The 27,274-nt window shown below is 41.5% G+C and overlaps 1 protein-coding gene and 1 long non-coding RNA gene across 2 annotated transcripts in view; both read right to left on the bottom strand.

The window, feature by feature from the left end:
* PPP3CA (protein phosphatase 3 catalytic subunit alpha) overlaps positions 1–9,036 on the bottom strand; it is a 327,227-nt gene extending 318,191 nt beyond the window's left edge. Inside the window, exon 1 of the mRNA XM_049630940.1 lies at positions 8,264–9,036. Within this exon, the coding sequence (XP_049486897.1) occupies positions 8,264–8,321 (58 nt within the window). The 5' untranslated portion in view covers positions 8,322–9,036. The remainder of the gene's footprint in view (positions 1–8,263) is intronic.
* LOC125922974 (uncharacterized) lies at positions 174–8,257 on the bottom strand. The gene is made up of 2 exons (XR_007457850.1): positions 5,270–8,257; positions 174–2,762 (listed from the first exon to the last, which is right to left on the bottom strand). It is a non-coding gene; the product is annotated as an uncharacterized LOC125922974 (long non-coding RNA).
* Positions 9,037–27,274: the final 18,238 nt, after the last annotated feature.

Genomic DNA, 27,274 nt, shown 5'->3' on the forward strand with positions numbered 1-27,274 from the left:
AGCATGCTCTAATCAAAGTGTCCTCCGAGAAAATGAAGAGGCTGAGTCCCCTTACTCCAGTTGAAGGTTTCAGGAGATGCGGTCCCAGAGGAGGTGTCCTCTGAATCAAAGCTCAAAGGATGAGAATTGAAAGATGAGAACTGTTACCGTGACAATAATCAAGCCCACACACAGAAGGTATGCATGTACTTTATTAGCATTAAGTAGGCACAGCAGACCAACAATGCCAGGTTTAATTTAAAAAAATTTAATTCCTTTGTAAAAAGCAAAATAATAATAACACAAACTTGGAAGTCCTGACTCAGGTTCTGTCATTGTAAGAGAATATATTGTGCTTTTAATTTAATTTGATAAAACGGCATGGCTTACAGGATGTTTAAAAACAAATGTCAACGATGGCTTGAAGCCCACTTAGAAGAATATAAGGAGTCAGCAGAGCTGGTGCCACATTTTTTTTAACTTCTCATAGCCCATATATCTTCCCATTGGATAGAATCCAATGACATTTGGGGGCCAGCGGAGGGCAGGAGGAGGGCAGGAGGTTATGTTGAAGAAGGCTGCGTTTCTGAATTACAAAAGCATTACAGAAAATGATAAATTGAGATGTAAACAAAGGAAGAGGGGTTTTTCTGGTCTCGGTTTGTTTTGTTTTGTTTCATGGAATTTTCCCGATCATTCTCTCTTCAAGTCCAAATCTAAACAATAATTAAAAAATATAAATCACCCAATATGTCAAACACTGAGTGATTAACATATCTTTTCTCACCTGTCAAAAACTGATCAGTCTAAGGGGAAATACAACAAAAACCGAAAAAAAGCTTTCAAGTTCAAGCTAATATGCTGAGTTGAAAAGGAGTTAGCCTTTTAAACTCAGCTGGCGTGAAGCCAGTCCAAATGACCAAACAACAAAACTTCCCTGAATCTAATTATATCACCTTATTAATGCCTCTCTCTCATATTCTATTGTCTGATGTGGCTGGAGAGGAAGTATTCCAAAACCATACAGTTATCATATAGAACCATTTATAAAAAAGACAGAACTTAATACAATTGTACTCAAAATAAATACATAATTTGTCTCCATTCATTGCTTCAGGAGGTGTAGTGAGAATTGTGCAATGTTCAAAGTCATCAGACAAGAACTGATTCAGGGCATAAGAAGCAAGGCATTGAGCTAGGCAACACTGATTCGATGACCATGGTTTTCAAACTAAAACTCTGAATATACATATTAACAAAAAAAATTTGTGTACCTTCCACGAATATGCAGCAATCTGGGAGACATAGTTCAGACACCGACCTACCAGAATCTCCAAAACATTCTACTACTACACAGAGACAACTGAACATTTTAAATCAGAAGTAACAGCTCCTCCCCCCAAAAAATAAAAAAAATAAAGTGGGTCCATACAGTTACCGTATGGACAGTATAAGAAGAGACTCTACATCTCAGAAACTTAGAGCTAATGGGATCTTTTAAAATTTAGCTCTGTATGAATAAAACTCTCTTTCTGAACATCAACCATCGTTCTTCTGGCTTCCTAACTATAGGAAGTACCTGACACTGACAAACCCTGTAAGGTGGTCTGTCATCATCTGGAGGCAGCTGGGAACATAAATCTCTGGTCTCTACTTATGTGTTTTGCTTTCTGCAGACATCTGCAGAATTTCCAGTTGCAAGAGAGAAGTTCATAGAAAGTCAGACAGACCATCCTTTTACAATAGAGTAGGAATATACTTGGTATAAGGCAAAGACATGGATTAAGGAAATAAAAAGAAGAACACAACATTCTATTTCTGTGATGTCTCACAAAGCATAGATCGAATTCTAAAACTGTAATATTTTAATGATTAATTACTGCTTTCTCAGTCAGGGTTTGTTTTTGTTTTTAATATCAGGGTTTCAGTTACTGCATGTACATTTGTGAAAAGGATTTGAGATCCCAGCCATAGGCCCAGGTCCTCAGTTTGCCAGTCCATCTGATTTAAGCCATTATTCAGAACACCTAACCATAGAGGAATATGAAGTGTTTTATTTGACTTCTTATATGAAATATAATTGATGGCTTATCATGATACAGCCTGTATGAATACAGAAGATGAAAATACGGTAAAATGAGTTAATAATGCTGAAAATGTCAAGATTACTAAAGACTTAGTTTACAAACTGAAACCGTGTGTCAGTGCCGACATTCCCACCTGATGACTATTTTTTAAAAAGGAGTGAAACACCTACGAAGCACTGGTTGTTGGTTTTGCTTGAGCTTTCTCTAGAAATTCGTAAAATCCTCAAACCAGACCAACTGTATCGACCATTATCTGTAGTTCAGACAAAGAGGCTTATGATAACAACCTTCAAAATAAATGTCAATAAATGTTTTAGTAGGAGAATATGCTATTTCTATTTCTGTGTATATATTTACCTGAATAGAGAATAACGTTTAACAATTTTCCTTTAGTAAACCTCATGCCAAGATCAAACCAGATTATAATATCTATCGTCAGAATGTTTATTTCTGCTAAATACAGAGATATAAAAGCTCCCTCTCCTATTGAAACTATTTTATACAGCTAGTAATTCAGTAAAGCAAAGTTTGAAATACTATGTGACATCTTAAATATACCAAAAGAAGTGACACTGTCAAACAGGTTTTCAAGACAAAAGAACATCTTTGCTAAAGGAAAGAATTTGCTTACACTTACCTGCATTCTAGTCCCACCTGTGACCGACCATGCTATCTATTCTGTCTCCATTTCTTCAACTATAAAATAAATGCCACCATAAGCTACTGTTGTAGACCCAAGGCATTCACAGACTTCAATATTAATTGTTCTGACTATTCTTGAGTGACCCTGAAAATACATTAACACATTGTCATTTGTAATTCTGTGTCAGCAGTGACTGAATTGCCATTCCCAGGCAAGTGGACCCAGTGTGACCTCAAATTCCATTTGAGGATCCTCTGGTTCCCAGAAGTGAGGGGTGAGTACAATTTTACAAATGAGGAAAAAACCTGTGACTTACAATACATTACAGTGGAATTGTAGAAAGTTGGAATTCAAAATCTCACTGTCTCTCTCTTGAATATCAAGAGAATGCTACACCACAAAGTTGCTAAAAAAAATGACAAAATGATTTTTTAGTATTTACCAAAGTTCCAGATCGTGAATCATCATCATTCCCTATAGTTCAGGAGTGTCCAATATTTTCACAAAATTTTCAAAACAGTAAATTAACTGGTTTTGCTAAAAGGAGAGTATGTCTAGAAAAATGCTGTTTTCCAATGAGGTCACTCTAAATGGACTCTTTATTTGGTTTCGTAATTAGTTCCAACTTTACACATGGCTGACACAGAAAAGATAAGGAAAAGCATGAGAGACCAATTATAAAAATTATAAACGTACATCAAAGTCATATTTCATATTTTTAAAATTATAAATAAAACAGGTCATATTTATGGAAATGAACAGATTTAAAAAATGAAGTAGACATAAAAAGGCATGTTTTTAAACTAACATAAACAAATGTAAAACTAACTAGATTCTAAGCTGTTACTTTTTTCACATTTTAACTGGATGTCTTAAAATAGATTGCTCATTTAAAGTACAGGTTCTTTCCCCCAGTTTCCAAAAAAATATTCTTTTCTAAATGTTAATTTCCTATTCGATGGCATTTTAGAATCATTGGAAGTTCCCCGAATCACAGTCTCAATTGTTGCCTAAGGCTTTTGTGTTAGTTTACAAAATGTTTTGAAAATAATGTTTTGTTACATTTACTTTATAGTAGAAATCCTGAAAGAAAACACTAACGAACAGATCTAATTTGTAATTAATAGCATTAATTTACATGCTACTCACTACATCCCGAAAAGAATCTGTTCTGTTAAGTATATTAACCATGCCCAAACCGTGTTGTTTATATTATTAATTAGATTAGCAGACCCTTTCTTCACATCCATTGCTGATGGAGACTTCAGCCACCAAACACTAATGCTTAATCATAGTTTCAGTTAACGACACTGAATTAATGAGGTCTTACTGCACTCAAATGGAAAACCAGATAGATAGAATATACTATACTATAGAATAGATGGTCAATCTAAGTAAAATAAATTCACAATGAGCTCCTCTTGACACACCACAAAGAAATGGCATTATTTAATACTTTGCTTCAAAATCCAAACATGATCATGATTACTGATGCAGCATAGCTTGATGTTCTTTTTAAGCAATATTACCATCTCATTCAGCTAGAAACACTGGCGGCTTGAATCTTTGTTTACTTAATATTTTGCTTAGCTACCAGCTTCTTGCTTATATGATCTTAGATATCCTTCCAGAATTTCCCTGTGTGTATTTTGTCTTCACAAACAGTATATAAGCTGACAATACAAAGAAAAACAGCTTGTTTTGTTTTGTTTTGCATTCCCCACAGCCAAAAGCAACCTGACAGACACAAAGCACAAATTCCCTACCTACAGTTTTTGAGAAAACCCCCAAAACTCTTCCCAGGCATTTACTCCCCATCAACCTGCCATGCTATCTGGAATTTCTACTATTAAAATCAGTTCGGGTTAAGGTAAGAAATACCTCATTAGAAAATACTTGGAGATGGGAACAAAGGGAAGGGAAAAAGAAGTAACAAAGCAAGGTACTCATTAAATACAATTTCATTTCCTCCAAGTGTATGACTTCCAAATAGCTAAGTTCCAAAGCCAGGAGGGAGTGTTAGGGCTAGACACGGAGTTAAAGGCAGGGACGGGCAAGGAGAAATAAAAAGAAGCCAGAGTTTGGAACCAGGCCTGTGGAGCACCACTGCAGAGAAAAACCAGACTATGTGGTGTGTTGGGGGAAAGAAGGGAGAGTAGTTATTCTTCTATTTACTGCCCTCCATCTTTTGCCATACAGTTACACATATATTTTGTTTTCTTAAAAAAATGTAAAACAGTAAACGGGTCAAATTACTCCGATTTCCAACAAATGGCATTCCCAAGATCTTTTCTATGAGGTTTTTTTTTTTTTTTTTTTGGATAAAAACTATGTTTTCCATTGTTTTTATCCAGGAACAGTCAAATTGAAACAGCACCAGTTTTGCTAAATGAGAGGTAAATTTTTTTGAGGTAATCTAAATAAATGCTTCTCATCTCCAGTGCTGCCATTCTCTTTCATTTTTAAGATCTGGAAAACTGATCAGGGCTCTGAACACACTCTAGAAGATGCTACAAACCTGAAACATCGCATAGTTAGTTGAGACTTAAACTCAACCTACCTTTCTAAAGCTGCATTCTGGAAGTACAAATCAAGAAAGCCGTCACATCATGGTATTACTACAAACAAAACCACAAGCACAGCTTTATTTGTAAACAGCAAGTTGTTATACAACAAAAGCCAGATCACACTAATGCAGATAACTATAAACAAACACCATGGCATGCCATGGTAATAATGATCCAAATACTTCTTATTTCTATATGCAACCAAATATTACTATCTGTATTGTAAAAGAAGAGGAAGTTTGAGGAGCACAAAAATTTCCTCGAGGATAACCCCTTTCCTACATTAAAGAATCCTGTCAGACTACTGAGATGAAGTTCTAGCAAAATTTAAAGTCATGGTTCCATGAACTATGTCTTACCTAATTTTGTAAACCTGAAAAATCATTTGGTCATCTATTTTCCATTCATCATTCATGTACTTTCTACTCACTAAGCATGTGTATACGTAGGCAAATGCTATCTGTTAGAGAACTGGTAATCAAAACAGATTACCATTTCAAAATAATCAGTTATAAAAATCATGTATGTGACCAAATGTTGATCCAACATTCAATAATGCCTTTTAAAAAGCCAACAATATAAAGTCTATAAGAAAGCATAAGAAAAATAACATGCCCACCTTAAAATCAGGATTCATCAATAAAAGTTTTTTTCTATAAACAAAATTTCACATTTAAAATTTCACATCAAGATCCCTATAAAAACAAATACAAAATTACCTTTCCCTATTTTGAGACTTTCCTATTTTCCTATATTAACCACGTGTGCATTTTAGCTCTACAAAAATATGTAAACCATTTTTTTTGGAATTAAGGAGAATCTGTGTACTTACAATGAAGACTCATCTATAAAAACATTATAATATAGCATTGGAAAAAAGCAAGACCAAATAGGCATAGAATGGCTGAATAGACTCTTTCACATTAATTGGTAAAGACATCAAGCCAGAATGTATAGACAATTCTACATTCTTCTCTCCATGACAATTTTACATTTACACAGAGAACCCACACTTTGTGATTTAAAACAGGGAACCTGAAGTTATGTATGCACATATGACTGACTTTTAATTGTTGACACATTTACTGCTAGCACTTTAATTGTAAGCTTTACACTGTTTTGAAAACAGGCAATCTTAACATACACTGGAGTTACACCTAAACATCACACATTAGGGAGATATTTGTTATTCTCCAATATTTCAGCAAAAGGTCTTAATTTTTGAAAATGTCAACAATAACCCTTAATACAAAGCATAGTTCTTTGGAATCGATTTGAATTCACTGTTTACATGAGGAGCCATTACTGCAGAGAGAACAGTTGTTCATCTGTAGTCCTACTTCGAGTCATTTTTTGCAAAGGTATTTCCTCCTTACTTTGATGAGTCTATGAATACTGCATTCAAGTAGGAATGATTCTAATATAATCAAAACAAGAAATTTTATTCTCTTTTTTTAAAAAAAGAGAAAAAAATCCCCCTCCCCCATCACCACGCACACACACATACACACAACTTTAACAACTGAGCAAATGTGAATGGAGCAATGAACAGTTCTGTCGCCCCAGAAGGACTTCTGTATCATGGTCTTAAGGCTGCGGAGTTACTTCACCTAAGTGCTCATGGGACCAATGACTTTATTGCCTTGCACTCAACTTGCATGGCCACATTAGATACTATCTCAGTTCTATACACCACACACACACACACACACACACACACACACACACCCCGCGCGCGCGCGCGCGCGCGCGCGCACACACACACACACACTCCACACCAGCCAGTGCTATTTGCAATTTCTAAGGCCCGTTCCGTGCCTAGCCCCTACCCCATCCCTGCTTTGCTCCGGGTCCTAACCCTAGGAACGAGGGATACTACTTAATCCTGGAGGATCTGCTCTGTTGTCCCATCCTTCCAGGATTTGTAGGATGGTTCCTCCCCAACTCCACCACGGAACACAACGAGGACGGCGGATTTTCCCGGGCAAGAAAGACCACTGCCTGTCCCCTTCCTCACCCCACGCATCCCCGCTTCTCTACGCCAGGAACCTCAGGGCAAGGAGTATACGATCCCGGGGCAGGGGAGAAGAGGCAATAACAGGAATCAAATGGCCCGTTAACAAGGGGGTGCCAGGGGCACGGAAGAAGCGAGCCGGGTGAGGTTACCACCAGGGAGGTGTGCTCCAGCGGGGAACCATTCAAGAGCACTGACAGGTCGGCGGGGGAAGGAAGGCTCCGGTGGCGAGGGAGGTTGGAGAACTGCTTTTCGTGTCTTTCTCAGGGCCTGCGGGGGAATCCCGGGGCGGCGCGGCGGGACTCTCGGGTCGTTCCCCGCCTCCCGCGGCCCCCGCGCGTCCCCTCGGCCACCCCCTCCGCCTGCGGCCGCCCCCGCCCCGCGCGGAAGGAAGCGCCGGGCTCCCCCCACGCTCTCCCGCTCTCTCGCGAGTCCTGTGCAGGCCCTTTCAGGGGGAGGGGGAGGGGGCGCGGAGGGAATTGCTGCAATGGAGCTCCGAGAGAACCCAGCCCGAGGGAGGCAGTCGGTGGAAAGCCACGGCCACATAAAAATGCCATATTAATTTTTTAAAAGCCATAAATCACCCCTCCCTCTGCAAAAGAAAATCATAAACCCGATCCCATGCAAGCCTGCGAGCAGCCACCCACTTCCTATTTCTGTCACAGCAGCTACACCCTGCCAGCAACCACCCCCCGGGCGCCCCCTCCCGCCACCGCCACCCCCGCCGCCGCCGCCTCCCCGCGGCTCAGCCATTTGCCAACTGACGCCCCCGTAAATAAAAATGCCCCAAGTGGGGCTGGGTGGGAGGCTTGGGGGGAAGGCGCGCAAAGGAGGGGGGGTTCGAGGGTTGCACAATATCCTAGAAGGTCCGTGGCTGGAGCAAGGAGAGAACCGGGGGCGGGGGGAGGGGAGGCGAGCCGTGAGGGTTCCTGCGGCACACGGTGCACCGGGGCGACCGCGGCGCGCCGCTTACCTTTCACCACCCTGTCGGTCGTCGACAACTTGGGATCAATTGCCTTGGGCTCGGACATCTCCAGCCGCCGGGGGACAGCGACGCGCTGCTCGTCCGTCCTACTGCACACCCCGACCGGACCGGCGGGCCAGACACTGAACGCCGCCGCCGCCGCCGCGCTGCAAACCGCTCGGCTGGAGGTCTGGGCTTCTGAGCTGGCTTTAAAGTTACTGCCTTCTCGCGCGTCCCTCCTCCTCCTCCTCCTCCTCCTCCTCCTCCTCCACCTCCTCCTCCTCCTCCTCCACCTCCTCCTCCTCCTTCGCCGCCGCCGCCTTCACTCCTCCTCCGCCGCCGCCGCCAGCCTCGCCGACTCCGCTCCGGGCTGCGCGTGTGTGGTGGTTATTTATTTATTTTCTAAGCACGCCTCTCGGTTCTTCTTTTATTCTTGGGGGAAGGGGGATGGGGAGGAGAAGCGCACACAGGAGCACCCACCCCGGCAAGGAGACCCGGCACCGCGGAATGAAGCCCCACGCGCGCACTCCGCCGGGATTAAGACCGATCACATGGGGAGGGCCGGGGGCGAGACAGAAGAGGCAGGGCCGCCGATGTCAGTGCCACCAGCCGTGCCTCGGCGTCCCCGGCGGCGGAGAGGCGGCCGCCGCTGCTGCTGCTGCCGCCGCCGCTGCTTCCCCACACCAAGCGCCGCCGCTGGCCCCGCTGCCGCCGGAGACGTCCCGCCGCTGCGCTCGCCCGCGCTCGCCTCTGCCTCCCCGCGCCGCTCCTTCACTCACACAGGCACAGCCGCGGAGCTCGGCAGACACAGTCCCGGGCGCAACCTACCCTCCTCCTCCGCCGCCGCCGCCGCCGCCGCCGCCGCCACCGCGCCCGCCTCCGCCTCCTCCCCTTCCTCCTCCCGGCCCCCGCCTCCAGCGCCCCGGCAGCCTCCACCTCCCTGCGGAGCCAGCCCCCCACTCCCCGCCCCGACGTCGAAGCTGCGGGCGCCCATTGGCTGGCGCGCGCGTCAGTTTCTGCTAGGTCGCGCCCTCGTCGTTCGGCCCTCCTCCCGCTCCTCCTCGCCGTCCCCGCCCCCCTCTCTGTTTTCTCCCAGCTGCCAGTCCAGTGGGCCTGCCGCCTCCGCCGCCCAGTCACCGCTCAGGTGTCACTGTTGCCGGCAGGCCGAGACTAGGGAAGGAGAATGGGCAGGGGGTCGCGGCAGGGAGGAGCGGGGCTCTACCCTGCCACCCTCAGCCCGGTGTGGCTTCTGCCCCTGGACCCCGCACACTCCCCCGCGCAGCTTTGGCAACTGTGCCTAGTCGGCTGGGTTAAGCCGCAGTGTGAGTAGCCAAGTGCGGAGGGTGTCTCCGGGTGTGTGCGTGGCCCGAGAGAGGGCAAGAAGGGGGGAGGCAGGGAGAGGAGGGAAGAGGGTGGGGGTGAGGAGCACCGAAAGAGGGCGGAGGAAGGAAGAGCGCGGGGAGCTCGGGGCCCGCGGCACAGCTGCTGTCGCTGTCGCTGCAGCAGCTGTCCAGGGAGAATCGCCAAAACGGCGACGAATAAACAACTTACCTTGGGGAGACGGGCTCCGGCTGTGATGGGTGTACGGTGCATTTTGCTATTGGGGCTTTTTGATGCGCGATGTGCTGGTTATTAACGTTTCCCCACACATACACACGCATCCACACCTTCTGAGAAAGGGGCCGCTTCTCAGCGTCGCGCCAGGGAGGTGGCCGAGTGTGTGGGACGCGCTAGCCAAGTAGATTGGGGACGGGAGTCCAAGCGACCCCGGGCAACTCTGAGTCACCCGGGGCCGCCCTGCCAATCTCCAGAGACAAATGATGGGCAGGAGACACACTGGAGAGGGTCGCCTTTTCCCTGTTCACGCGCGCACGCAGCCACTAGTCGGGACTGGTGGCACCACATCTCCAATCATCCGACGTCCACTTGGTGCGCTAGGTGTGTGCAGGGCCCTGAAGCCCAAGGCGGATCCCCACACTGGTCCCTTTGGTTGGAAGGAGAGTAAAGAAGGGAACACTAGGTGCAGGAGGACAGAGAACGACAATGCCCCGACAGCTCCTTTCTGACCTGTCTGCCGCACCACAGAATGAGGAGATCATCTCCCTCTGCCAGAAGGTCACCTCCGCTCACAGCCCCTCTCTCTGACCAACCGGGCAAGATTGGAGCATGCTTCTTCGTCGATAACGAGGAGAGCTGAGTAAATTCCTCACCCTCGATTCTTCCTGTTTCGTTTCTAAATTCCTTCAATATCAGGTTTTTCCTATTTCCTGGATTCGACCATAAGCCCAGTAAAAGGCCTAATAAAAGATTTAGGGAGCTAGGAGATGGAGCCAGAAGTGTTTGGGTATCAGGGATTAGATTTCGAGTTCAAACCCGAAAGGAAGTTGGAGAACTTGACTGATGGCACCAGAGTATGCCTTGAGCGTGCTGCCTGCAAGGAATAGGAACTCACCCTAAAAGGCAGGGAAGCCTCGGTGTGGGCCTTCTAGCAAATGGAGACCATGCAGGGTGTGTCCCCCCTACTCAGGGACGCTGCCACTGGCTCCAAGATTCTGCTGCCCAATTCACACCCCCAGCATAGTGTGTGGTAATTAGGCAGACAGTACGTTCAATAAATATGTATTGTGTTCCTTTTATATACACCAGACACTATGGTAGGTTATTTGTGGGGAGGGGGGGGGGGGGGAGAGGAGGGGGGAGGGGCAGTTACTGGAAAATGGTCCTTGCCCTCAATAAAGCCTAGAGTCTAGTAGAACTGTCATAAAAATATGAGCTCTGAAAGGCCACTGTATCGCCTCAGGAAGTGGTTACTGAAAACAGTCTCCTGAGCCCTGGCAGAGCCAGTTGCTAAGGCAGATTTGGGAAGTTGGTTCCTGGCCAGATGGCACAGAGTGAGGCAGGGACGCCAAGACCTATGGGTGAAGAAGAGGGCCTGCCTGAGGAAAGACCAGGAAATCATGTCCAAGGATGCTCACTTCCAAGGCCACAATGTTTTCTCCCACATGTCGCAAATAAACAGGCAGTTCCCACTGCTATTTGGACACGTTTCAGGTTTAGGAAAAACACCTTGAACCAAGATCAGAAGGCTTAAAATGTCAGCATCAATAGAGAAGTTTTATGATACAGACAGGAAATAAAGGCACACCTTTGAGGCACACCCTTCAGTCCGCTACAAGTTTGGGACACCTCCTAGCTGAGGTATGTGTGGGAAAAAAAAGTTATGAATCATAATCCCTTTACAACACATGTTACTATCATCGGACACCTTTAATGCACGTGTATGGTCCATACTGTTGCGACACAAACACATCTTCTTAGACAAAATTGGACCCTACTCGAAGGAAAACTAGACAGCAGAAATTAGGGACTAGTTATGTCTGCATATCTGGCATACTGGTATAGCCAAATCATCTCTTTGTTTGTTTGTTTGTTTGTGTTTTAGCGTTTATTTATGTTGAGGTGTGGGGCAGGGGGAGAGCAGAGAGAGAGAGTGAGAGAATCCCAAGCAGGCTCCACACTGTCATCACAGAGCCTGATGCTGGGCTCAATCACACGAACCCATGAGACCATGACTTGAGCCGAAATCAAGAATGGGACACTTAATTGACTGAGCCACCCAGGAGCCCTGCCAAAATCATCTTTTGTATTCAGATATGTTTTCAGATGTCCTACAATCTGCTGCCATTTTTTTATCCTGTTAGACTCTCCAAGCAGTCCTTGATTATGTTACCACTTTCATAAAATTACCTTACACTTGGAATTTACATTTTCAAGAAGTTACTGCAATTCATTTTCCCAAAGTTACTAAAACAATATCCTTTGCTTATGAAGAGAACAGAGAAAAAAAGGTGGGGGGCAAGGGGGGAACCATCCTGGCAGAAAACAACTTGCAGTCTGCTAAAAACCTGTATTTCCCCTTCCTTCCCAGTATACTCTCTGAGAACCATGTGCCCCGGTGAGATTCCATTTCCTGGCCTGCATTTGTGTGCGTCTGAATGGGTGCATGTGACTAGCTCTGGCCAAGGCATTGTGGACTGAAGTGTTTCATCAGTTTCAGGCCAAGGCAGTTAAGTGGCAGTTATACATTCTTCAGAGCCTATGAGTTCCCATCCTTTAGCTGAATGCAGAGACTTCTAGGGCACAGGGGAAGGCATAACTCAAAATGGAAAGTGCTAAATGCCCAAATTACCACATAGAGGAAATCTGCCCACCTACAGGGAAAATCTGTTTTAGACTTTGCATAAAGAACAAATAAATTTTTAGTGTGTTGCTCCATTGAAATTTGAAGATATGTTTGTTAGGGCAACTAGTATTACCAAATTAATACACAGAGTTATTTATTATGTTAGCTCAAAAAGTAAAATCCAGAATCATCGTGTGTCTGCTCTGTAACAGCACTAACAGAATACCAAAAGTAGCCTTATTTCTTTTAACACATGAACATCAAAATTTTATTTTTTGTGAGTGAATTATTCATTTACCAGTTGTGTTTTGAACACCTGTGCAAGGTACCGTGCAAGGTGATGCAAAAATCTATGAAGAGAGGATCCTGGGTGTCTCAGTCGGTTAAGCGGCCAGCTTTGGCTCAGGTCATGATCTTGTGGTTCCTAAGTTCAAGCCCTGCATGGGGCTCTATGCTGACAGCTCAGAGCCTGGAGCCTGCTTCAGATTCTGTCTCCCTCTCTCTCTGCCCCTCCCCCACTCACACTCTGTCTCTCTCAAAAATAAAAATAAACTTAAATTTTTTTTTTGAAAACATGTAAGAACTCCAAGATTTAGTCCCTTCATTCAAGGATCTCAGAGTCTTATAAGAATTGTACACAGATTGTAAACATTTAGGTCTAAGGTGCTACTTCCTCTCGCTGTTGGAGAACTCAAACAAATTTTACTAGTCACTTCATCTAAATTAATTATGAAGATAAGTATGTTTGGAAAAAAATATTGAAGACTTGGAGTAATCTATGCATTCAAGTGCTCCATGCCACAGCTTACCTCCATTGGTCCAAATCATAGTAAATGAACAATATTTTAGTTTACTATTAAGTGTTCTGCTAGATTTAGAGGCTTTTTTGTTTCGAAGATAAGTAATTAAGATGTTGTCTTTTATATCCTGTTTTGAGAATAACCATTTATTTTTGAGAGAGAGAGAAAGAGCAGGGAAGGGGCAGAGAGCAAGAGGGAGACGCAGAATTGAAGCAGGTTCCAGGCCCCAAGCTCTTAGCACAGAGCCCAACACGAGGCTGGAACCCATGAACCACGAGATTACAACCCGAACCAAAGCCGGCTTCTTAACCAACTGAGCCACCTAGGCACCTGGAGAATAACCTGCTTTTGAAAATGTAAACTTTCCTTTGGTTCTACTATCATTTTTTTTTTTCAACGTTTTTTTTTTTGTTTTTTTGTTTTGTTTGTTTTTTTTTTTTTTTTGGGGACAGAGAGAGACAGAGCATGAACGGGGGAGGGGCAGAGAGAGAGGGAGACACAGAATCGGAAACAGGCTCCAGGCTCCGAGCCATCAGCCCGGAGCCTGACGCGGGGCTCGAACTCACGGACCGCGAGATCGTGACCTGGCCGAAGTCGGACGCTTAACCGACTGCGCCACCCAGGCGCCCCAACTATCATTGTGACATTAAGAGTTGCATAATAACTTCTGGTTTTGACTCTTCTGAGGCATGCACTTTTTTTTTCTGAGTAATTGATGGTCCACAGCAGTTACGTCTGACCTATTCTCACCTGCATTGCCGGAGCATATCACTGGAGAACTTGCAGAGTAGACAACCAGTCTTGGTGGGGCCATGAATGTGTATGAGAATTTGATTTATGATTGTAAAGCTAATTCCTCTGACGTTCACTTCTAACACGTGAACTTCTACCCTCTTCACCACAGAGGCTCTACAAAATATATTATTCAATGTGGATTTTATTTGAGGTTTAAACCTAGAAGGGCTTTTATTATTTATCTTTTGGATTGCTCTTGAAATTTTGTTGAGCCTTATATTTTTCAGAAGGCAATTTTACTCATTTTAGAAAAGTTATTTCTCTAAGAACATAAAAAAATTGTTATGCCAAATGTATTAGGAATAAATTTATTTTTTTCTTTTAGGGACCAAAATTCAACTTATGGAATTATATGCTAAGTTTAATATACAGAGGATAAATTTTACCCAAAATTTGGCAAGACTTCAGGTGATCATATTCATGTGGATTTAATAAACATATATTCCTATTTGTTTGATTTATATTTGTATCTTAATCTCATATCCGAGTTCTAGGTACAAACTTTGTTGAGTGAAATTTAAAAATGTATTGGCATCTTGAGGCACCTGGGTTGCTCAGTCGGTTAAGCATCCAACTTGGGCTCAGGTTATGATCTCGCAGTTCGTGAGTTTGAGCCCCGCATCAGGCTCTGTGCTGATAGCTTGGAGCCTGGAGCCTGCTTCAGTTTCTGTGTTTCCCTCTCTATCTGCCCTCCTCCACTCACACTGTATCTCTGTCTCTCTCTCTCTCTCTCTCTCTCTCTCTCTCTGTCTCTCAAAAATAAATAAACATTAAAAATGTATTGGCATCTCTTATGTAAAGCTCTAGGCTTAATACCACAATATCTGCATTTAAGGATATTTCAATATTACTAATATACATATGTGTGTATGTGTGTGTGTGTGTGTGTGTGTGTGTGTGTGTGTATCTATCTATCTACATATATCCATATATCCTGGAAAGAAATCTTATTTGCCCTTTCTCCTAGATAGTTGGAATTCTAATTTTATTATTCATTTTAAAATTATGAACAAGTTAATGGTGCCAAATCATAAATGTTTACGTTGAAAATAGATATATGTGTGCTATTCTATTGAAAATCCAAAAAAAATTCATGCCATAAAACTTTATATAATATGGCTTTTCTACACTCAGATTTTCAGTTTTTGACCTGAAACGAGCTGAAGTTTATATTTGAAGTGCTTTGAGAACAATGCCAACAACAACAACAAAAGGTTTAGTAATCAAATTAAAGCTACTACCAATTGTAGGAGACTTGATAAATCAATTTAGAACAAAGTTCATCAAGCCCTTTAAAAGCGCATTTGCATATAAAAAATAAATATAGTAATTAGAAATGAGATTCACTCATCAAAACTGGCAGAAACTTAACTTTACTGGAAGTAAGTTTTGCCCATTATTGATGAAAAATTCATGAAGTTGCAGGTAAGTATTCTATTAGAAAAAAGAATGTTGCGCTTAGACTAGTCATCTTTCTATTGTTTGTAGTCAGTGAGGTTTTATTCTGTTAATATTTATGATAATTGGAAAGCATATATTCAATAGGCCTTTTTTGAATAGTTACGCATATCAAGCATTGGGGCTATAATATGAAAAAAAAGTCTCTCCCTTCATAAACCTTACATTCTAATGAAGAGAGACGGATGATAAAAGGAAACAATGAGAAAAAATTATGCCCACATAACATGTTGCATAGGTCCACATAGGTGGACGAAGAGATAAAACATAAAAATAATATACAGTGGCAAGGGCACTGGAAGAAGTGATAGATGAAGGGATGCTACTCACTGTTGTAGGCAGATCATTTGGGGAGACCTCTCTGAGAAGGCGATATTTCAACAGAGATTCAAATGAACTGGTGGCAATTTTTATGCAGCCCTCTGGAGAAAGACTGTTCCAGGTAAAGGAATAGCATGTGCAAAGGCCCTGAAGTAAGAGTCTGACATTTTTAAAGAAATGTCAAAGGAGGCCAGTGTAGCTAGAGCACAGTAAATTGGTGAAAGTAATACAAGATGAGGTCAGAAAGATGATGTCAGGTCAGATCATGTAGGACCATGTAGACCGTAGAAAAGATTCTGAATATGACTCTGGTGAGATGAAAAAGTATTTGTTGCCAAAGTGATACATGATATGATTTAAGCTTGAATTGTCAGTGTTTTATAAGAACTAACTCTGGATGTAGTGGTAGGAAGGGAGTAGCAGCGGAAATGTGAATACCACATAAGGACTGTTGTCCTAATCTAGGCTAGAAATAAAGTGGTGTGATTACAGTTAGAAGTGGTGAGGAGTATCTAATTCCATATATATTTCAAAAGTAGATTTTCAACAAGTTAACACATATTTGCTGTTGGATTCAATAGAGGATGCGGGGAAATAAAAAAGAGCCAAGCATTCTAAGGGTTTAGGTCTGAGCAAATGGGAGACGGGAGTTACCTTTTACTGAGAAAAGGAACATTGGAAATGGAGAGCGTGCTTTGTGGAGAGGTAAAACTAGCTTTAGATATGTTAACTTTGAGATGCATATTATACGTGGAGGTGGAAAAGACATGTGGAGACTTGGACATATACTTCAGTCAGATACCAAGAGGAGAGAGCCAGGCTGATGATGCATAAAAATGGAAGTCATGGCATCTTACCATTACTTTATTTCGGTTAGGGGATAGGACGAAAAGGAGGGACCAGTAAAGCCAGCCGATGGAAAGGAGCCACTTCTGAGGGAGAAAGGTGGTGTTTGTGAGGTCAAACAAATGGAATGAATTGTGTCCATAATGCCGATGGGTTTAGTAAAATGACAACTGAGGACTGGTTATTGGTTTTGAGAAAAGGGGAGCTCGCTGGTTTTTGTAGCAAGGCAGTCTTTATAACCATCTAAAATAGGACCTCATCATTCTCTGTCTCTCCATGCTGATTTAGCTCCTTTTTCCTGTTTATAATTACTTGACCTTACATGTGTGGGTGTGCTAGGTGTGTGATTTGTCTTTCTGCAACTAGACAATATGATCCTTGAGCGCAGGGACTTTGTCTTACTGCCATTTGAATCTCTCGTGCCTGTCATGTCTAGCACATACGAGATGCTTAATAAATGTTTGTTGGAAAAATGAATATTTTTCATAAATGAATGAATATTTCAATATTCAAAATATTCCAATTCAATATTCAATTTTCATATATTCAAAAATGAATATTTACAACGCTACCCCAGCTTAGTTTTTCTGATTTTCTCAATAGTTGAAATAAGTATTTCCGTGGGGAGGGGCGGGAATTAGGTAAGGTGGTCAAAAGGTATAGACTTTCAACTGTAAGATAAATAAGTGCTGGGGTTGTAATGTACACCACCTAAGTATAGTTAACAATACTGTATTGAATATTTGAAAGTTACTAAGAAAGTATATCTCAAAAGTTCTAATCGCAAAGAAAAAACTAGAACTTTGTGAGATGATGGACGCTAATCTTATTGTGGTAATCATTTTGCAACAGATACATATATCAAATTGTGTTGTTCACCTTAAATTTATACAATGTTCTATGTCAATTATATCTCCATAAAACGGGAGAGAAAAAGAGATAAGCATTTTTTCAAAGCATTTGTAGGAAAACATGACAATTCACGTTTAGATAATTTTTTAAGCTACAAAATCAACTTTCGTAGAGTAAAAAGGGAGGACTCAGGCCTTGAGGATGAGAAATGAAATGGGAATTCAGGAGTTTAGTGTTAGCATGAGGTGTGCCTCTCACATGTCCCCACTATAAGAATAATTATGTGTGTAAGTCCAGGGGAGGGCACAGTATTACTCATAGCTCCTCTTTCTCCAAATACACAAGGAGTTCTATTGTTTGCAACATCTAAGCTATTCCCTGGTGATAAGTCAGGCCAGACATTAGCAATTCTCAGGGAGGAAATGAGCAGGGTGTCAGTTATGGTTGTTTAGAAACTGTGAGTCCCTCAAAAGAGTTTTTTTTTCTCTCTCTCTTTCAGGCTGTCTCTGATGCCCAGCCTAAGAAATCTAGACAGTTGGGGAAATCATGCTAGATATGCTTTAGGGTACCTGTCCCCTAAAGGAGCTGACTGATCATCAGGTCACAGGTTCACCTGCTGCCATCGCAGAAGATTGGACCAGGGTGGTTGAACATCTAACTAGAAGATACCTAAGGACCAGTGATCTTCAACTTCCAAACCCAATCTGGAAAAGGGAGCTAGGCTCATCAGGTACCCTCTGGGAAGAGCCTGACTTAGAAATTCAGAGGGGTCGCCTGGGTGGCTCAGTCAGTGAAGCATTCAACTCTTGATTATAGCACAGGTCATGATATCTCGGTTGGTGACATGGAACCCCACGTCCGGCTCTGTGTACTGACAGCTCAGAGCCTGCTTGGGATACTCTCTCTCCTTCTCTCTCTGCCCCTCCACTACTCATGCTGTGCTCTGTCTCTATCAAAATAAACTTTTTTTCAAAATATGTTAATAAACTTAATTTTTTAAAATATTCAGAGGAACATCGGTGGTGGTTATTTGAATGAAAGATCTTACAGAACAGGACTGAGATGCCCACTAGGAAATGACTCATGTGCAAGGTGAATAAACAGCTGAAGGCATTCAGGCCAGAGGGGCCATGGGTCAGATTCCACAAGGGTGAAGGGAGGAGAGAGCAGTGCAGAGGGGAGGGAGAGGATGAGAGAGAGAATCTTCATCTGTTTTCTCTTTTGTCTTTCCTAAGGCCTGGTTCTTTAATTTTTTTTTTTTTTTTTTCTGGGCTTATGAGACCTCTCAACGTCCTTATAATAAACCCTATTTTCTAGAGCTGGTTTGAGGGTTGTGTTCCTTACAACCCAAAGACCCATTACTAAATCATACAGAACATATAAAGAGCAGCTAAGATTCTTAGTCCATGCCCTCTGTAAAGTTTCAAAAGTTGACACCTTCTGATTCTGGTGCTTATACAAATCCTTTTCTTCATTCAAAAATTGACTATAACATGTTCTCACTCTTGCCCATCCCAGTCATCTCTATAGCACTCCAATGCCCAAAATAAAAAGACCAAAGCAGTAAGTGTAAAGAGAGAGAGAGAGAGTCTGATTAGGGAGACTTAGTAAGTTTTAGAGCTATTTAATATTGAAGATTCTCTATGCCTGTTTTCATGTCACCATTGGGCAGGTTACAGGGTATGCTGCGGTAAAAGTTGAAAATCTCAGCAGCTTAACAAAGTTTGAGATCCTCCCTAGGCAGGTCTGAGCCACCCCTCAGGACAGCCATTTTCCCTGTGCTGACTCAGCAGTCAGGCCTGCTCCTGTCAGAGGATCAGGGGACACCCTCTCAGCTTGTGCTTTCACAGTCACCCAGCAGGGGAGGAGAGCCCTGGGACCTGGGCTCCAGCAATCACCTGATTTTGACTGAAGTGACACTCACAAATGACTATCCTTACGTTTCATTGGCCTGAACTCCTCATTTGGTCACATCTAATTTCAAGAGGGAGAGAGGTGTGTGATCCTCCCACTATCCAAAATTAGAGGGAGATCAAATATTTATACAGAGTAATAATAGCAATCAGCATTTCTAAATAGCCCATCTAACCCTGTGGGCCCTCCAGGCTACTGTTTAACACCCAGTGACTCAGGCACATACCCTTTTCCTGTCTAAGGCACCAAGGTACTCCTGAATGACTATGGATCCTGATCTGCTTCTTGTATGGAACCTCTCCTTCTGTCCCTGTTGCATGGCCTACTACTGGACTGAATGGGATTCACTCCACTTGGACGGGTTTTGGTATCACTACATCTTCCCTGGGCCTGGTGTCCCACAGCAGGTTCCTGGTATCACTACCACTTGTCATCTCACCAGCTCTCCCTTAGGCCAAGGCTTGATTTCTCCCTCTGCAGATAGGCAGCGCTGGGCCAGAATGGACAGTTGCTAATATTATACAGACTGGAAAAAAAAAAATGCCTTCTTAACGTGTGTTAAGCACAACTAGAAGTGCTAAGTTTTTTTCTAATTTTTAAAGATGTGAGCAGATTACCTGGAAACATGAATATAGCTACATACAGATATATAACATATATCAAGTTCTTTTATGAGTCACTGCCTTTCATAAAAAGTTAATACAGCCAGTTTAATAATACACAAATTTATTATACAGCATAAATGCTAAGAATTTTCTATGAATGCTATGTTTTGGTACTGCTCTGATATAGCAAAACATATATATATATATATATATATATATATTTTTTTTTTTTTTTTTTTTTTTTTTTTTCTGTTCTTAACTTTGTTAGTCCTATAGTGTGATGGGTAGTCTTTTGTGTCAACCTGATTAGGCTATAATACCCAGTTACTTAACCAAACACTAGTCTAGGTGTTGTTGTGAAGGTATTTTATAGACATGGTTAACATCTACAGTCAATTGACTTTAAGCAAGGAGATTACCCTCAATAATGTTGGCGGGCCACATTCTATCATTTGGAGATGGGAATTCCTAGGTACTTACAGCTCTCTTCACATTCAGGGAAGGGCTAGGGAAGTCTGAGGAAAGCCCTGGGACCGAGATGCTGGTGAAAGCACACAGGGAGCTGTTGTACATGGAAATGGCAAGATTTGGAGAGGATCTGGGTGGGAACAGAGAATCTGCTCATCAGGGTTATAAACCCCGTGGATAGAAGGATGGTACTAGGAAAACAACCAAATCACTTTTTTTGAATGCATGTAGTTTAAAAAAAAAAATCCTGGGGCACCTGGGTGGCTCAGTTGTTTGAGCGTCCAACTTCAGCTCAGGTCGTGATCTTGCAGTCCGTCAGTTCGAGCCCTGTGTGGGGCTCTGTGCTGACAGCTCAGAGCCTGGAGCCTGCTTGGGATTCTGTGTCTCCCTTTGTCTCTGCTCCTCCCCCGCTCATGCTCTGTCTCTGTCTCTGTCTCTCTCTCTGTGTCAAAAATAAATAAACATTAAAAGAAAAACCCTACGTCTTCTTATACCACTTCAAATTAGTCTCCTTTTCCCACCTCCACAATGGGCCTACCATCTTGGGAATAAGTTTGATATGATTTCATGAGCAGATGGTTTCACTCTTACCCCATTACAATCCCCCAGTAATGTCCCTTCTGTTGTATGAAATTCTTAAGTCTCAGAACATAGCACTTAGTCCCTTTATGGATAGACGAATGTGAAAATATTCTTAAGACAGGAAACATGTTGACTCAGCTTAGAACTGAGATCTCTCCTGGGTATTTGTGGTTAGGTCCTGTGTTCAGCCTAATGTATGCTGGCCGTTTCATCTGTTCAGAAGCTGCACTTCAAACCTGATTCATTCCTACATTCTACATGAACTATGAGGCCATAATTCTATGGATAAAGATTGGACACGTGATGCCATCTTCCCCCATCAGATTCATTTATTTGGAGAATTTGGGGTTCAGTCTTTTTCCGGAAGGTAGGTCATATTTATACAAAGGCATTTTCAGCAGCTGTTTTATTCTATCCTATAGATCAAGAAAGCAGAGAATGGGTTTCTGTAGAAAGAGAGAAAGAAATACAAATTAGGCATGCAGAGAAGAGCAGAGCTGAAAGACAGTAGAAAGACTGCTAGTATTCCATTCCCTGATGCTTCCATGTTCCTGAGGCCCCGCTGCATGATGGTTCTCAGGGCCCATGAGACTCCAGTGTATTCCTATCGTTCTTTCCCATTTTGTGCTGACAGGGTTGGGTTGAAGTTTAGTTATATGCAACCAAAGAATAACAAATAACAAGAGGAAACTAAAAGTAACAAATTTTCTGAGATATGGACTCTGCCTAGGAGAAATCCTGAGGGTATTCCCCACCTCCAGGCATCTGGCCCAGTAGGAGGTGGCCCAGAGGCTAAGGTGGCAAATTGTATAACCCTACCAATACAAGAAGGCTTTCCAGAAGTTACCAAGTAGGAACTGTTTTTTAAACTTTATTTATTTATTTTGAGACACAGAGATGGGGGGGGGGCGGTGGGCAGAGAGAGAGGGAGAGAAAGGCTTTCTCTCTGCATTGTTATCTCTGAGCCCCCGACCTGGGGCTTGATCCCACAAACTGTGAGATCTTGACCTGAGCTGAAATCAAGAATTAGACTCTTAACTGACTGAGACACCCAGGCTCGCAGGAACGCTTTTTAGAGAACCATTTTCCAGAATCTCAAAGTTCGTATTTCCTTTTTCTTAAAACCGATGTGCCAGGCAATCTCCTATGATCTGCCCCTTCTCCTTTCCCATGCATCTCTTCACAGAGTCTTTTGCCCCTCTCATTCATCTGAAATCAGTATGGTGATTATCCCAAGGTGTGAAACCTTTCGGATGCCAAACAAAGAAACAGTTTGAGAAGTGAAGCTGAGGGAGCATCACAGATAGTAAAGCTAGAAAGGCATCAGTGAAAATATTGGAGAAAAGTATTCCTTTTTATCTAGGTAAAACACTTACGGGTAGGCTCCTGTCACCTTATCCTTCGAAAACCATGTATTTATTATATAACTTAGAATTCAGAAGTGAGATGTAGTGGGCATGCTTATTTACATGGTTATCATGATTGAAAAACAAAATCAGGTTTTGGGAGTTTTTTTCCTCAACAGAAAGCCTAATTAAAATTATTGGTTTCACAATTGAAACTGGTTTTGCCAATTAACTCTTTGGCCAATATTTCTCCACTAAATTAAATAAGTTAAATTTGCCACTCTAATGTTTTAATAGAGAACATTTAACACACAGTATACAATTTGCTAGGACTTACAATCGTGGGTAGCTATTAAAACTTCAATATACAATTTTAGCTTGCAACTGAAAAATATAATGTTTAAAAATTATTTTAGGAGATGCTCGAGCAGATATATCAAATACCTCTAGATTACCAAAAAGGATTCATCCAGACTAAATCACTATGACCAAGTCAAGCTGACCAAACATATTTCTTTTCTTTTCATACTCTTAAACACCTCATGACCTTAAGACGACAACACTCTGATTAGCTGAATGACCCAGGTGTAAAAGAATTCACTAAATTCAAAATTTAATAGTGCAGTTAATAAAATATGTATCAGTAATTTTTTCATACTATTTCAGTGGGTATTTTTTGTCTTAGCCTGAGAGATTCTTTTCAAATGATTTACTGCAAAAGTGCCCTCAAGAGAAAGAAGATTAAGGGAAGCAGGACAGGACAGGAAATAAAAACTAAGCAAGAGAGAAGTCTTAACTGGTCATTAGCTTCAGTCTATCCCACTGAAAAGCTCTGAGCAGGAACTGAACCACAGAATGAGACCCCGCCCCCTTTATGCAGGGAGATGGCCTTTTGTACCTGCATTAGCCAAAATCTCAGGCGCAGGTGAAAGTTCCTGTTTGACCGATACTCTGGGGGCCAATTCTCTGGAGAAGAGGGCCATTGTCAGCCAATACTCATAGCTGATGAGGAACAGGTGCTCTGGATGGTAAAGGTGATTTAGCAGGGGCACCAACAACATCTCCAGTTTTCTGCTTAGGAATAAGAAAACCAAGTCTCAGAATGTTTAAGGATCGTCCTCCGGTGTTCCACAGGGAGCAAATGATGGAGTTATGGCATAGATTCAGGTCTTTTGACACTAAAGCCATACAGTGAAGTTCAGATCTTTCCCATGTCAAACTGCTTCATGTCCAGTGTCCATAGTCTATGGAGCTAAACAATTTGATATGAAACCAGACTGGCTATGTTCTTTTACTAGCCACATTCTTGGAACTATATCCTTTGAATATAAGAGCTTAGGAAGGTTACTTAACATTTATGAGTCTCAACTTCTTAATCTGAAAATGTGAACAATAATAACTAATATGGTATTCTGATGATTAAAAAAAAAACAACAACATGTAAAGCACCTAGCGTTGTTTCTTACATAGTGCACGTGCTCCAAAATATCCATTCCCTTTCCTTTCTTCTTTTACCTATGAATAGACAAATTAAAGCAATGTAGGGAATATACTGGATAACACATAAATAATATAGGGACAGTACATTAATATATACACATGTTACTCACAGGGAACATTGTCAAACTGATTAGATTTTCTATAAAGTCCTTGTCTAAGTTGCTACCACACAAGCTTTAAAATTGACTACTACAATTTGATGATCACTTTATTCCTCTGTTTGAACGTGTACAATTTTTTAAAAATCCATCCAAGCATAACATATATATAGAAAATGAAAAAGTCAAAACTCTACAGTGTAATGAATTATTGCAAAGTAAACACACTTGTGTAACCACAACAGACACAAGAAATCTGACATTACCAAGCAGCCTAAAATCGCCCACCCTCCATCTGGGATCCCCTCCCGGTTATCAACCCTTCCTTCTCCCTAAAGTTAAGCACTTTCAAAGCTCATAATACCATGGGTAAGTTTTTGCCAGTTTGAAGTTGATGCTAATGGAATAAAACAATTTTAACATGATGTATCTGCCTTCCTTTACTTACCTTTTTTGTGTATGTTACTTTTTTTTCATTTTCATTGCTGCATAGTATTACTGTGTGTGTATAGTCATACATATACACACATATGCATATATGGGTATACCTATGTGTGTATATGAGTATATATACATGTATGTATGAGTACATATGCATGTGTATCAGTACGCATATATATATATGTATATACTTATTTAAGTATTTCATTATTGATGAAAATTCAGTTGTTTCCAGTTTGGGACTATTATCAATAATGCTGTGGTGAGTATTACTGAACATTTCTATCACATGTGTGCATTTTTTGGGGGGGGGACAAAAGGTAAGAGTTAAATTGCAGGGTGAAGGATGTTTATGGTCAACTTGAGTAAACCCTGGCAAACAGCTTTCCAAAGTGGCCGTAGCAACGAATACTCTTCTCTCCAGCGATTTATAGCTCTTCTTGTTGTTCCATATTTTCAACAATACTTGGTTTTCTGTTTTGTTTCTCTTTTTACCCTTCTGATGGTACACCACCACATACCTACCAAATTACATTTTAACCTTCCATTTCCCTGATGCCTTAAGATACTGGGTACCTTTTCATATGTTTTTAGCTATTTTGATATGCTTTTATGTGAATCGCTTTTCAAGTCTATTGCTAGATTTCTATTGGATTGTCTCTTTTTTACTGATTTTTAGAACTTCTCTCTGTATTTTGGATACCACCTCTTTGTTGATTGTATCTTCTTCCCCTCTGTAACTTGCCTTTTTGCTTTTTTAAGGTGTCTTTCAATATTCTTTTTTTATTCTTTTTTTTATGTTTATTTATTTTTGAGAGAGAGAGAGTGAGCATGAGTGGGGGAGGGGAAGAGAGAGGGAGACACAGAATCCGAAGCAGGCCCCAGGCTCTGAGCTGTCAGCACAGAGCCCAACGCAGGTCTCGAGCTCATGAGCCGAGCCCTGAGATCATGACCCGAGCAGAAGTCAGGCACTTAACCGACTGAGTCACCCAGGCGCCCCTAATAGTCTTAATTTAAAGTATTCCGATTTGTCAATCTCTTGCCAGCGTATTTTATGTTTTAAGAAATCTTTGTTAACCCCACATTTAAAATACTGTTATCTTTTAGATACTTCGTTGGTTTTTTGTTTTGTTTTGTTTTGTTTTTGTTTTTGTTTTTGTGTTTTTTTTACATTTCACGTTTTGCTCTATTAGCCATCTGGAATTTATTTTTATTTATTGTGTGATGTAGTGGTGAAGCTTTATTTTTTCATATGGATATCAAATTAACATAACACTGTTTATTGAAAAGACTGTGCATTTGCCACTGTTCTGCAGTACCTCCTTAGACGTAAATCAAGTGTCCAAATATTCAGGTCTATTTCTGAACTCTATTCTGATCTTTGAGTCTATCTGTCCTTACATCAGTACTGCACTTTCTTTCCTATTGTAGCTCTGTAATTATTTTGATATTAAATAGAGCAGATTGCTCCATTTTGTCCTTCTTCAAGGTTGCCTTGGTTATTTGCATTTTAACATATATTTCTACCAAAAAATCCTGGGATTTCAATTAGGATGGCATTCTATTTTTAGATTAATTTTGGCAATATGAAGCCTTCCAATCCATGAGCATGGTATATTTCTCCACATATTTAGGTCTTTAATTTTGGTCAATATTGCTTGATATTTGGGGAGAAGAGGTATTGAATGTATTTCTTTGGATTTTTAAAAACTGCATGTTTGAAATTGTTTGGTAACCCTGTATACTTTTGAAGAAGAATAAACTGGGGACTTAGAATTTGACTCTGATTTTCTGGCCAAAATCTTCAGGCTGATGCTCATTTGCATGCAAGCATAAGGTAATAAGGATACTATGAATGTGCTAATTTCCTGGGATATGTTATTTTAATTTTCCATAGTAATAACTTTGATGAATTTCAATTCAGTATTAATTCATATTATAAAAAGTTTCCAGAGAAACGGCCATATTAAAAACATTTCACCTAGTCAGTCTATCATATTCTATGTATTTTAAGGGAGAACTTATTCGTGCAGTAAAGTGTGTCTAGAATTTAATTTAAGGAAAATACGCATTTTGGTAATGAAATGATATACCCACCTATGTTATTCTCGGTCACCTTAGGAAACATATAGCAAATATAATTTGAGTAGTTTTAAGAAAGTTTAATAAGGAAACTTTTCACAATAGTATAGGCGAGATGTATATTCTATCATGAAGCTACTAACAGCAAATCTTTCTTACCACTCTTTCACCTAAATTGACAAGAAGAGGGAGTAATCAAACCCTGAGAGAGTGGGCTCCTTAAAGGTCCTCTGACCTTCAGAGTAAGAACACAGACACACATAAACTTCGTATCAACAGGTCCTTCTTGCTCATTCTTCTTCCAGTGAGGCCCCTGGCCTGACCCAAATAAAAGTCAAAAATCAAGAGAATATTTGATGCAGTTTATACAGTTTAGCCTCCAGCAGATAACAACTCAGAGCAGAGAACAATACAGAAGGGCTCCAGGGGGCTGAACAGAAGACATCCCGCATATTACTTTTATAAATCAAGAAAAACTTTAAAATTCTATTGGTCTTAACTTCCAGAAAGCCAAACTATTTAACAACAGTACCTCTAGACCTTGTCCATGTATCTTCACTTTCTGCTGTGTAGTGCAAGCTGTTGGTGTTACACTGAAGTTCTCTCCACCCATATGTACCCATCACCCTGTTATTGGATTGTTGGCTAATAATAAGTCACCATTGCCCCTACACCAGAGAATTGGTCTCAGCTGATAAGGAGCTTCTTTCTTAGGGGGCCGACTTCCCC

This window comes from Panthera uncia, chromosome B1 (assembly GCF_023721935.1).
Source record: "Panthera uncia isolate 11264 chromosome B1, Puncia_PCG_1.0, whole genome shotgun sequence".
NCBI classification, from domain to species: domain Eukaryota; kingdom Metazoa; phylum Chordata; class Mammalia; order Carnivora; family Felidae; genus Panthera; species Panthera uncia.